Source organism: Pongo pygmaeus, chromosome 10 (assembly GCF_028885625.2).
Source record: "Pongo pygmaeus isolate AG05252 chromosome 10, NHGRI_mPonPyg2-v2.0_pri, whole genome shotgun sequence".
Classification (NCBI taxonomy): domain Eukaryota; kingdom Metazoa; phylum Chordata; class Mammalia; order Primates; family Hominidae; genus Pongo; species Pongo pygmaeus.
Window position 1 is genome coordinate 108,439,034 of NC_072383.2, and position 13,675 is coordinate 108,452,708.

General features: G+C 51.9%; 1 protein-coding gene across 3 annotated transcripts in view; it reads right to left on the reverse strand.

Annotated features, from left to right (window-relative positions):
* Positions 1-13,675, reverse strand: part of TRPV4 (transient receptor potential cation channel subfamily V member 4) — a 51,033-nt gene that overhangs the window by 21,192 nt on the left and 16,166 nt on the right. For all 3 annotated transcript variants that reach the window (XM_054444943.2, XM_054444942.2, XM_063646717.1), the window contains exons 2-3: positions 10,340-10,756; positions 4,593-4,765 (exon numbers count right to left, since the gene is read on the reverse strand). In XM_054444943.2, the coding sequence (XP_054300918.1) occupies positions 4,593-4,765; positions 10,340-10,725 (559 nt within the window). In that variant the 5' untranslated portion in view covers positions 10,726-10,756. The remainder of the gene's footprint in view (positions 1-4,592; positions 4,766-10,339; positions 10,757-13,675) is intronic.

A 13,675-nucleotide genomic window follows, 5' to 3' on the forward strand; every position in this document is an offset into this window, starting at 1 on the left:
AGATTTATGTAAAGTGCTTCATAAACAAATAAATGGTGAGAATGCTGGGTTAAACAAAGCCAATCATAATTCCTTACTACAGGACTTCTCAGAGCCTTTCATACACTAACAGGGACTGTGAACCTCTAAAAGCAAGACACACTAGGCAGCATTCACCTACCTGTCAGAGCATCGAATCCTTTTCCCATGAAGCATTTACACTGGTGCCCCTAGAAGGGAGTGGAGGGGTGCAGTGTTCCCTGAAGTGTGGGACTGTGTGCCACAGTGGACGTGAACTGAGCTTAGGGGAGCCAGGAGAGAACCTTGGGGGTTCTAGGGGTGCAACAATAATAACCCTGAAGGTTTCATCCACTATCGAATCTTTCTCATGAAGTTAACTCTCCGTTTGGTACTAGCAGGTCCTTAACCCCTCTCACTAACGCTTGCTGATGTCTCTTTGCAAGTTTCTATTGTAGCTATTTTTATGGCTACCTGAGTTGATTTATATCTCAAAAGAGTAAGTTGAAAACTCCCCTGTGAATCAAGGACAGGGCAAAATCAGCCAGGGGCTCAGGAATGGCCAGAGGGTGGGAGACGCAGATGTGGGTTCAGGTGCCCGTTCTGAAGCCAGGCACCTTGGGTTCGAGGCCTGGCTTTGCTCCCGACAGCTGTATGACCATTTCTCTGCTTAGGGTCCTTTCTGGCTAAATTAAAGCTATGAAGGGAAATCAAAGAGCTAATCAGTATTTGTTGATTAGCCCAGTACCAGGCAGATAGCAGTCTTTGATAAATATTACTGTTCCTGTTATCAATCCATGAGAAGGGATTTAGGAACCGTCTCCCTAAATGCCAGGAATCAGTGGGGCAGACTCAAGAGACCTGAATTCTAGTCTCAGCCCTTCCAGGAGCAGGGTTGTTTGGGACAAGCCTCATTCCCAGTTGCTTTCCCGCTGTCCACCTGGAGCTCAGCTCCGAGGCAACACCAAACCTCTCATGGAATAATGTGGCCCAGCCACCGTCCCTCTCACATGCCTAAGACACCTCCCTCATTTCCCTCATTTCCCCCAGCCTCTCTGGCCTTCCTTCATCCACTTTCCATATAGCAGCTGGAATGGTCATTTCAGACTGCAATTGACCACGGTGAACTGCAGGGTCTTTGCACCTGCTGTCTCTGAACCCCCACCCCAAACTGAAACATTCCTCCCTCCTCTTTTCACCTGGTTAACTGCAACTCACTCAGACTCTGCTCAAGTGTCACCTCCTCCAGGAAGCTCTCCTCGATTTTCCCTGACTAGGTCAAATCCTCCAGTACAGCCTTTTGTTGACACCTGTTACAGTTCGTAACTGTGTGCTTATTTCTGTGGTTGCTTGGTCAATGCTGGTCCTGTCCAGGAGCCTGTGAGCACCTTGAGGGCAGGGTGATGTCTGCTTTGCTCACTATCGTTCGGCCTCTGCCAAGCACAGTGCCTGGTATGTGGTAGGTGCCCAACAACCATTTGCTGAGTTAACACACATTGAATGAAGGGGAGAGCTGGGCACCCCAGGTAATTCCAAACCATAGGTGACCCAAAGTGGAACTAGAGACCCTGGATTCGGGCTTTCAGACACAGGTTACAGACCCAGGGAGGGGACGCCTGGGTCCCGGGAGGAGATGTCAGGAGCAGGATCTTCCCAGAGATGAGGTGGAACATGCAGTTCCAGGAACCAGCCACCAGGTGGCGAAGTGGCTCTGCCCAGGGTGGGCTGCTGTAGCCAGGGGCTCTAAATTGACAATTGCCAAATTGGAGGTTGTAAAACCCTGCGGAGGGGAGGTGGGGGCACAGGAGGGCGTCCCAGACTTTCCTGATAATCAGATGAGCTCATGACCCTTTAGCCATGCAGGGACGGATCCAGGTTTTCTGGGACGTGGACTAGGTCGAGGACCTCAGAAAGGGCCTTAGCCAGGGGCCCTGGCACTTAATTAGTATCATGGACCTCACAGTAAGTCTCCTTCTATGCACATACGCTAGCCTCTGCAATTTCAGAGACCCACCTCCCAAGCCTATCTTAGAGTCCCCCACCCACACTCATGCACAGACACACATGCATCTGGGGGTTCCTGGACTATGCTAAGAGCCCCCGACTCAGTCCTGAATTCAGGAGAAGCCAGAGGCCTTGACAAGCCTGAATTCAGGAGAAGCCAGAGGCCTTGACAAGCCAGCCTGGTGCTGAAGGCACAGGTGCCAGCATCCATCTCCCAGGATTCGCTCTACCCCAAGATTCCGCACCTTTGCCTCACGTACTTGGTGCACCAGAAGAGGCCATTTGGCCAGGGCTTAAACATGGGTTATCTCCGAATGAGATTATTCATGCCATCACTGAGCTACTCCAAGAGCAGAGAGAGAAGCCCCATCGTCCCACAGCTCTAAACTTGTGCCTCCAAATGAGGCCACATCGCCTGGCCAGGAACCACAAATCAATATTTTTCATAAATCCAGCAATTGTCTTTTTTTTTTTTTTTTTGGAGACAGAGTCTCACTCTTTCACCCAGGCTGGAGTGCAGTGGTGCAATCTCGGCTCACTGCAACCTCCACCTCCCAGGTTCAAGTGATTCTCCTGGCTCAGCTTCCTAAGTAGCAGAAATTACAGGTGTGTGCCACTAAGCCTGGCTCTTTTTTTTTTTTTTTTTTTTTTTTTTTTGTATTTTTAGTAGAGACAGGGTTTTACCATGTTGGCAAGGCTGGTCTCAAACTCCTGACCTTAGGTGATCCACCCGCCTCGGCCTCCCAAAGTGCTGGGATTATAGGCATGAGCCACTGCCCCAAGCCCCAGCAATTGTCTCCTGATGGACACAATGATACTGCATTGTATTGTTTCAGGGTAAGAATGAGGTTGAGGCCAGCCTCAATGGCTCACGCCTGTAATCCCAACACTTCGGGAGGTTGAGGCAGGAGGATCACTTGAAGCCAGGAATTTGATACCAGCCTGGGCAACATAGTGAGACCTGTCTCTTAAAAAAAAAGAAAAAAAAATTAGCCAGGCATGGTAGCTTGCACCTGTAGTCCCAACTACTGTGGAGGCTGAAGTAGGAGGATTGCTTGAGGCCAGAAGTTCAAGGCTGCAGGGAGCTGTGATCACACCACAGCATTCCAGCCTGAGTGACAGAATGAGACCCTATCTCAAAAAAAAATACAAAAAAACAGGTTGACAAAGGTATATGTGGATGATGTAGCACAGACTTGTTCACCCTGTTTGGGAACTTAATTTACTTAAAGTAACCGAAGTCTTAAAAAATGTCTTCTGGCTGGGCACAGTGGCTCATGCCTATAATCCCAGCACTTTGGGAGGCCAAGGCAGGCGGATCACCTGAGGTGGAGAGTTCAAGACCAACCTGACCAACATGGAGCAACCCCGTCTCTACTAAAAATACAAAATTAGCCAGGCATGGTGGCGCATGCCTGTAATCCCAGCTACTTGGGAGGCTGAGGCAGGAGAATCACTTGAACCCAGGAGGCGGAGATTGCAGTGGGCAGAGATCATGCCATTGCACTCCAGCCTGGGCAACAAGAACGAAACTCTATCTCAAAAAAAAAAAAAAGAAAAAAGCCTCTTCTGACATCCCTGAAGCCTCCTCAGACTTAGGCTGTAGACCAACCATGGGCCGCCTCCCAAGATGGGCCCTTCTTCATAGCAGGTAACACAATTTTTTTTTTGTTTTTTTTTTTTTTCCTGTCTGTCACCCAGGCTGGAGTGCAGTGGTATGATCACAGCTCACTGCAGCCTCAGCCTCCCAGGCTCATGCAACCCTCCTGCCTTGGCCTCCCAAAGTGCTAGGATTACAGGTGTGAGCCACCATGCCCAGCCTTGGTGTCACACTTCTTGACATGGTATCTTGACTTGTGAGACCACGGCCAGTTTAATAATGGCTTACCCAGAACCCAGCACATCGCAGGTGGCTGATTTGGGTGCAGGTGTTCACAGGTAAGGACTGGGGCTGTGGAGGGTGCTGGTGTCCTGAGGTGGGTGTTTTGAATCTGGACAAGGCTGAAGGGTGAGCTCTCTGGGCTGGGGCTTCAGCCTAGGAAGTGGAGCCCTAAAGCTGGGCTGGGGTGGAGCAGACCCCAAGAAGTAGAATCAGGACTACCAGCCCGGACACCCTGCCCATCCCTCCAGACCTTCCCTCAGGGGAACAGGAGCTCCAGGACTCCAGCTGCCTGCGCTGGGCTCTTTGTGGGATGAGAGCCAGGACAGCTCTGCAGAGCCAGGAGTATGCTGTGATTATTCCCCAGTTTACAGATGAGGAAACGGAGGCTCAGAGAAGTCACACATCGCTTAAGTGGTAAAGGTAGAATCTGAACCCAAGTAGGTGGACTCTGCTTACCTACTACACTAACCTTTTCATAAATAAGGGCTGAATGAATGAAAGAATGAATAAATGGAGGTAGCTGAGGCCCAGAGAGGTTAAGTAACATGGTGAAGGACACACAGGACCAGACTCCCTGTCCAGTGCACTTTCCAGGCCAATGCAGTCCACCGACCCAAAGAAAGAAGCTGAGGGGAAAGGGGGCCCCCAATGCCAGGCTTCCCCCACACCCCTGGCTGTCCCACTGGCTATGCCCATCTGGGTGGCTCACCTCGAAACTCCTCATCAGTTAGGCGTTTCTTGTGGGTCAGCAAGAACGGGAGCAGCCCGTCCAGGTCAGCAGTGGAGCCCCGGGACACGATGTCAAAGAGGATGGGCCGGTTGAAGACTTTGAGGATGGGGGGCGGCTGAGGGGCAGGGGCTTTGGGGCTCTGCGGCTGCTTCCTGGAGGAGGTAGGGAGGCAAGTTGATGGGAGGGCTCATCCCCTGCCTGCCCCACTGTCCCTGGCCTTAGGGACCCAGAGACTGTGGTGGGGGGCGGGCAGCTGAAGCCCTACAAGGAACAGGGTGAGGTAGGTGGGGCAGATGTAAAAACTAAGGAATGTTTTATCCAACAAACTATAGCTAGTACCTACTGTGTGCTGGGTGGAGACAAACAGAAAGAAATGCACAGACTGCCCATACATCTATCCACCCATCCATCCACACATCCACTCACCCACCCATCCATCTATCCACCCATCCATCCATCACTCTTCCATCCATCCATCCATCTACCCATCCACCCACCTATCCATCCAACCATCACTCATCCATCCATCTACCCATCCACCCACTCCTCCATCTATCCACCCATCCATCCATCATTCATCCATCCATCCATCCATCTACCCATCCACTCACCCATCCATCCATCCATCCATCACTCATCCATCCATCCATCTACCCATCCACCCACCCATTCATCCATCCATCCATCACTCATCCATCCATCCATCCATCCACCCACCTACCATTCACCCATCCACCTACCCACCCATCCATCTATTCATCACTCATCCATCCATCACTCATCCATCCATCCACCCATCCATCCACTTATCCATCCATCCATCACTCATCCATCCATCTACCCATCCACCCACCCATCCATCCATTCATCCACCCATCTACCTACCCGCCCATCCATCCATCCATCCCTCATCCATACATCCACCCACCCAGCATCCACCCATCCACCTACCCACCCATCATCCATCTACCCACTCATCCATCCATCCATCACTCATCCATCCACCCATCACTCACTGATCCATCCATCCATCCACCCACTCATCCATCCACCCACCCATCCATCCATCCATCCATCACTCATCCATTCATCTACCCATCCACTCACTCCTCCATCCGTCCACCCATCCATCCATTACTCATCCATCCATCCACCCACTCATCCATCCACCCATCCGCCCATCCATCCACCCACCCATCCATCCATCCATCCATCCATCCATCCATCACTCGTCTATCCATCCATCTGCCTATCCACCCATCCATCCATCCATCCATCCATCCGTCCATCCATCCATCCAACTGCCCATCCACTCACCCACCCACTCATATATTAGTCATTTATTGAGTACTTACTAAGGCAGAGAGACTGAAAGAGACAAAAACAAAGATAAAATAAAGAAACAGCAGACTAAAAGATGAGGCATTTCATCCATTCATTCCATAACTAACCCATTAATTTATCCATTCAACAAACATTTGAGACAAATGAGGCCATGCTCATATGTACTTGCCCATGGCCCACCACACGGTAAACATTCAATAAATGTTAGTTGATATTACCATTATTAATGAGTGCCTACTGTGTGTCTGGAGCTTGTATGTGCATGGGAGAGATGTGGGGCTAAAGACGCAGATGGCGGAAGGGTGTGGCACAGAGAGGGCTGAGAAGAGAAAAGATAGAGAGAGAAAGGAAGGAAACAGACACTAAGAGCTGGAGGGCTTGGAGACACTCATTCAGTCATTCAACAAACATTATTTCGGCATCTATTATATGCTAGGTTCTGAGAGAGAAAGACCTAGCCCAGGGCCACCATGAGGCAGGAATGCTCTCTCTGTCACATTCTTACCTGGCCCAGTGCCTGGCACATCTTGGGATGCAGTAAGACTCCGTTTAATGAATAAGAGACTAAAGAGAAAGAGGAAGATGGAGGCACAGGGTCTGGGAGGGAGAAGAGGGGAGAGTAGGGGAACAGAGAAAACCCTAACAAGAGGCAGCAGGGCCAGAGGGGAAGGGGGAATGCAGTTGGGGAAACGCAGTTGGGGAAACTGAGGCCAGGGCAGGTAGTGGAAGCAGGTGGGACAGGGTTGCAAGGGTGGACAAAGCTGGCAGCTGGCTGTACCCAGCCTGTCTTGCCATGAGAAGGCGACAGCCACTCTCCTCCCTTCCTCTTCGCCAGGGGTGGAGATTTTCCATCTCAGGGCAGCTACTGGCAAAGGGGGTCGTTAGCATCCACAGTAGGGTAAGAGGTGCTCTCCTATTGACAGGGGCACAGGCACAGATACAGCCTCTAATGAGGGCACTTAGGCAGCCCCCACTTTACCTCTTCCTGAACTTTGACCTTTGAGCCAAAAAATAAAAAGCAATACTGCCCCCACCAGATCTCACTGAGGCAGCCTTCAGGGCTCAGCCGTGCCCCACTTACTCCACCAGCCTGGACTTCCTGGGATAGGGGTGGGGAGGAGGGCTTGCAAGAGGGGTCTGAGGGAGGGGAAGGGGAGATACAGAGCCCACCAGCTTTCAACAGGACCTGGGAGGGCTTGGGGACAGAAGGATTGGAACACTGGGCACTCTGCTGCTCTGGCCCTTAGTTTCCACCTCTGAGCAGAGGTTGTACAGATTTTTCAGCACACAGACAACTGTGAGGCCCTGTTCCTTGGAGACATCTGCAGAGCCTCTCCAGCCTTAGGCTCTTGTACTCACATTTCTCTCCACCTAGAACACCCTTCCCTCCCTCTCTGTGACCACCCCTTTGCGACCTTTAGCTTTGGGCTTAAATGTCGACTCCTCCAAGAAGCCCTCCTGGATTACCTTTCTTGTATGCACCCGCTCTCTAACTTCAGCACCTCCCCCAACTCACATGGCACATCCATGTGCTCAGCTACTTGCTTCTTGCCTGTCTCACCCTCTAAACAGAAAGTGCCGCCTGAATCACCTCTACTGAGGTGGATCTGGTCTGGCTCAGCCTGAAGCCTCAGGGCCAGCCCCACTGACTGGCAGATAGTGGGCACTCAAGAAACATCCACTGGTCGGGTGCGGTGGCTCACGCCTGTAATCCCAGCATTTTGGGAGGCCGAGGTGGGCAGGTCACTTGAGGTCAGTAGTTCGAGACTAGCCTGGCCAACATGGTAAAACCCTGTCTCTACTAAAAATACAAAAATTAGCCAGTTGTGGTGGTGCACACCTGTAGTTCCAGCTACCTGGGAGGCTGAGGTTGGAGAATTGCTTGAACCTGGGAGGTGGAGGTTGCAGTGAGCCAAGATAGTGCCACTGCACTCCAGCCTGAGTGACAGAGCAAGACCCTGTCTCAAAAAAAAAAAAAAAAAAAAGAGAAAAAGAAACATCTGAATGAATCAATGATTGTGAATAAATAATCATTGACCAAGCAAGGGCTGAGAAGGGGAATCGGCTCCATCCAAGAGATAAATGAATCTGTGGCCAGCAAGGGGGACAGAGGAGGACCAGGCAAGTCCAGGCCATCTTCAGACCTCAGGACCATCCTCCAGGACACACACAGAGGCCACCAAGAGGAGATTTCATGGAGCAGTTGAGGAAAGGGTCAATTCAGGGTACATTAGGGACAGCAGGGCCAGGACCTAGAAAGGATACGGTTCAGCAGGGCCTGCTGAGGCTCAGGAGGAGCTGGCTAGGAGACTGCAAGCCCTGCTCCCTCCCCCAAACTGCCAAAAGCTTGTGGAAGTCCCTGGGCTTCCTAAAGGACCAGGAGGGAGGGCTCAACTTCGCAAAGCAGGGAGTCTACAGGTGACAGACAATAGGGTCATGCTGAAGACAGAACCCGGGATGCCTGAGTTTGCAGAGTGCCACACAAACCACATGCAGATGCCAGGCAAATGCCTCTGAGTCTAGAGTCTGGGTTGCAAGACTCAGCTCAGCAGAACCCACTGGGGGAGGATGGGGACCAGACAAGGTGGTCAAGGGGGCTGGAGGCTCCCTGTCCCCAGCTAGGCCTGGCACGGAATGCGTCATAGGGGCCACATGCTGTCACCCCATCCAGGGCTTCTCTCCACTCTGTCTTTTCTTTCAGCAAGGCTGTCATTATGGGAAAGAAAGGTTGAATGCCTTGGGGTTTCCAGCTCTTTCTAAGCCTCAGGAAAGCCACTGGATGGCCAGGAATGGAGGCGATGATTGAAGAAGACCCAGGAGGGGAAGCTGGATGTGTACCAGGAAGAGAAGGTAGGGAGATGGATGGATGAATAGATGCAAAAATGGAAGAAAAGATGAGCAAATGAATAAATGAGTCAGTGACTAAGCAAACAAAGGAGTGAATGGACAAATGGATGGACAGAGATCTGGGTGAATGAATTGGTGGTTAAAGAGAGAATGAGAGGAAGGAAAGAAGGACGGCAGGCAGGTGAGCAATCAAGCATGAGAAATGGAATGAATGAATGAATGAATGAATGATGAATAGTTTGATAGCTGAATGGCTAGATGAATAGAAACAGTGGGTAGGTGAGAGGATGAAATGACATTCAGATGAGAAAATGGTAGATGAATGGAAGGTTGGTTATATGGGTGTATGGCTGGACAGATGGCTGACAGATGGGTAGATGGGTAGATAGATATTTTAATGAGTGGACAATGTATGGATAGATTGGACAGGTGGACAAAAAAGTGGAAAGATGGGCATCTGGGTAAATGAATGAGTAGATGATAGATGGATAAATGGATGGATGGATGAACAGATGTATAAACAAAAAGATAATAAACAAATGGAAGGCTGAATGTGTAGGTGAAGAGATGGACAGACAAGTAGATGAATGGGGGACAGATGAGTATGTGGATATGTAGGTGAATAAAAAAGCAGATGAGGCGGGGCGCGGTGGCTCACGCCTATAATCCCAGCACTTTGGGAGGCCAAGGCAGGTGGATCACAAGGTCAGAAGTTCAAGACCAGCCTGGCCAAGACAGTGAAAACCTGTCTCTACTAAAAATACAAAAAAAGCTAGCTGGGTGTGGTGGTGGGTGCCTGTAATCCCGGCTACTCGGGAGGCTGAGACTGGAGAATTGCTTGAACCCAGGAGCTGGAGGTTGCAGTGAGTCGAGATCACGCCATTGCACTCCAGCCTGGGCAACAGAGCAAGACTCCATCTCAAAAAGAAAAAAAAAAGCAGATGAATGAATGGAGAGTTAGATGAGTAAATAGTTGTATAAATGAGTGGGTGGATGGGTGAATGGGTAAATGGGTGAATGGATGGATGAATGGATGAACAGACAAATGTCCTATGGAAGGGTGGACAGAGGGGTAAATGGGTAGAGGAATAGATGATGGATTAATAGATAGATGGATGACGAATAGACGGATGGATGATGGATAGATGGGTAGATGGATGGATGGATGGATGGATGATGGGTGGATAGATAGATGATATATGGATGGATGGATAGATTAATGTATAGATGGACATATGGAATGATGAATAGATGAATAGATGGACACATGGAAGGATGATGGATGGATGAATGGATGGATGGATAGATGTATGGATGGTTGGATGGATGGATGGATGGATGGATGGATGGTTGGATGGATGATATATGGATAGGGAGATGAATAGATGGATGGATAGATGTATGGATGGTTGGATGGATAGATGGATGGATGGATGAATCGACAGATGGGTGGATAATAGATAGAGGGGTGGATGATGAATGGGTGAATGGATACAGAGGAGGAGACCACAGGCCAGGAAGCTAACAATACTCACTCTATGATCTTCTTCCTCCACCTCTTGTTGTCACTGGGGTGGTGACGATAGGTGCCGTAGTCAAAGAGTGAGTCCATGGGTGCTTTCTTGGGCCCAGGCACCACCGAGGCCTCATATAGGGTGGACTCCAGCAGATCGATGGGGTTGGGCACCCCCTTGCGGAAGGCGCCCTGGAACTTCATGCGCAGATTTGGTCGCCCATCGCCTGGGCCGGCAGGGCGACTGGCATCAGCCGGTGAGGGCAAAGGGGAGCCATCCTCCCCCTCAAACAGATTGGCCAGGGAGGAGAGAGGAAAAGCCTCCCCGCCTGGGGTGCCACTCTCATCCCCGGGGAGCTCAGCCACCTCCCCGGGCCCCGCGCGGGGGCCTTCGCTGGAATCCGCCATGCCTGCCCCAGGCCCGTCTGCACCGCTCAGCCTGCAAGGGAATGAAAGGGGAGTCAGGCAGAACCCGGCCAGTGGCGGGGGCTCCAGGAAGCCCCCTCCCACGTGGACCAGCAGCAGTGCTGCCAGCTGCTTCAAAGCCACCGTTGTAATGACAGGGGTACGGGGAGGCCACTCCCAGATGTGGTTGGCCGCCAGCCTCAGGCGGGAACTGCAACAGGAGCCTCTTTCAGGAACCTGGAAACACAAATTGGCCCCAGGTCCAACTACCCTGGGCATTAGCTGAAAGAGAGGGGACTTCAGGGTCAAGCTGGGACCCCATACTTGGATCCCAGACCCTACTGCTGACCAAGAAAGCCAGCTTTGGAGCCCCAGAGAGCCAAGTTCAAATCCAGGCTCCATACTTAGTCATTCCATGACATTGAGCAAGTCGACATTTCATAGCCTCTGTTTCCTGATCTGTAAGATGGGGATATCCAAGCCTCACGGGCAGAACATGCAGTCCAGTGGCCGGTGCAGTGCAGTGCAGTGCCTCGCACGTGGTAAGCACCTGCTAAGGCAGAACCATTAAGCGTGGGCTTCAGGCACAGGAGGGGCTCAGAAAATCCATGTGGACTTGCTGTGTGGGCCGGCAGTCCTGTTTCCTCATCAAACACCGTCATGAGCATCCCCATTTTACAGAACAGGAAACTGAGGCTCCAAGACTTGAGTTGACTTCCCCAGTGCACAAACTCTGCTCCCCAGTGCAAAGTGCTGATCCCTCCCTGCACCTTTGCCTGGTCAACTCCTCCCCACTGGTGTCCCCGCTCAACTGGGCTCCTCTGGAAAGCCCTCCCTGGCCTGCACACACTCGCTCCCAGGATCCATGCTCCTCTCCTCAGAAGCTTTATCCCAGCTGTTCACGGGATGGTTCGTTCCCAGGCTGTGGGTGCCAGGAGGCAGGAAATGTATCTGTCTTGTCCATCCCTGAGTCCTCACACAAATGAACAACTTTATGACAAAGATGTCATTTGTTCCCATTTCTCAGATGAGGAAGCAGCTTTCAAAGGCAGCAAACAGCTTGCAGGAAGAAGAGCTGGACTTGAACCATGTCTCCCTGGCTCCCGGGTCCAATGCTTAGCCAGGAGCCAGGGCAAGGGAGGGGCAAGGCCCCACTGGTTGGCTGTCGGCGCCCTGCTCTCTGTAGCATGGTGCCAGCCAGGTGGGGCTGGGCACCGAGGGTGAGTTTCCTGGAACTCTTACCACCCCACCCGGGAGGCAGGGGCATGTCTGAAAAGCCCTCTCTTGTACATCTTACTCTTCCCACCCAATACGCACGTAGAAAAACAAATAAACTAGTTCCCACCTTGTTTGTTCTGTGGCTTCCAGGAGGGAAGGCTTGGACCAGAGAGGTGGGGACACAGCAAGAGGCCTCCCTTAGTGGACGCAGCAGGACACAGGGTCAGAGCTCCCACAGGGGGCGGGCTTCCCTTTGGACACCAACAGGGAGAGAGAGCCTGGCCTTTGGAGTCATTCAGGCCTGGGTTCTAATCCCAGCTCTGCTATTTACATGTAGTGTGATCTTAGGTAAGTTACTTGAGCTCCCCAAGCCTCAGTTTCCTCCTCTGCAAAATGGGTACAATTGTAGTCACTTCTTCATAGGGTTGCAGGCAGTGGGAAGTGAGGTCAGATATATCCAGTGCCACTTCTGGGATTAAAGTGGGGTTTTGGCTGGGTGCAGCGGCTCACGCCTGTAACCCCAGCACTTTGGGAGGCCGAGGCGGGCGGATCACTTGAAGTCAGGAGTTCAAGACCAGCGTGGCTAACATGGCAAAACCCCGTCTCTATAAAAAATACAAAAATTAGCCAGGCGTGGTGGCATGTGCCTGTAGTCCCAGCTACTTAGGAGGCTGAGGCAGGAGAATCACTTGAACTCAGGAGGCAGAGGTTGCAGTGAGCCAAGATGGCGCCACTGCACTCCAGCCTGGGCAACAGAGCAAGACTCTATCTAAAAACAAATACCTCAGGTAAGTCGCTTAGCCTCTCTGAGCCTCAGTTTCCTCATCTGTAAATAGAGTGGGGCTCTCAGTTATTATAACCAAACGAAGAAAGAGAAGTTAGGAGGCCAGCTTCTGAAATCAGACCCAGTTCCTGTCTTGGCCCTGGTCATTAGCTGTTTGACCATGGGCAAATCACTTCCTCTCTCTGCCCCGTGCTTTTCACACCTGTAAGACCGGAGTGACCACGCCCCCTCCTAGGGTCCTCCAGCATGTGAGGCACCTACTCAGTTCCAGCACCTAGTAGGACCTCTGGAGACATGAAGTCCTTTCGACTGGCCAGGCAGGAGAGGGGGATCTGGATCCCCAGTCCCTCGTGGCTGCCACATGCATTTGGGCTTTGCTCTGCAGGAATGGGGGCCGGGGGGTTGCTGAGGCAGCAGGTGCATCTGCAGGGGCACAGGCATTGGCGGGAGGCGGATTAGACTCTCCTGGGCATGGCCCTGTCCACCTCACTGGGGGCCCTGAGGTCAGGGGGAGACAAGGCATCAGGCACACCCTCTGTGTTGTCAATACCCTTCTATCCACTGCACCCCTCACCATGGCACCTCAGGAGCTAATGGAACCCACCCCAGGGAGCTCCCAAGGCCAGAGAAGGCAGCCAAGAAGGTCCTTCCATCCCCCAGCATGCCTGCACCCTCCTCCCCTCAGGAGGATAGCCCTCCCCTAAGCCTGGACAGCATCCCAGGTTCCTGGGGACTCCAAAATGGGGGCTCTGGTGCCAGCCAATCCCGGGTTCAAATCCCCTCCCAGCAACTCTCAACCTGTCTGGCTGCTGTGTGGCCTTCGGCAAGTCACGCCGTGATCATGATTAGCATTCTAATTAGGATGAAATAATAATTGTGAACTAAATCACCATCCTCGCCTGATGACGTAGCTCAGGCTGTGCCCAGCACGGGGCCTCATCCAGCCCTCAC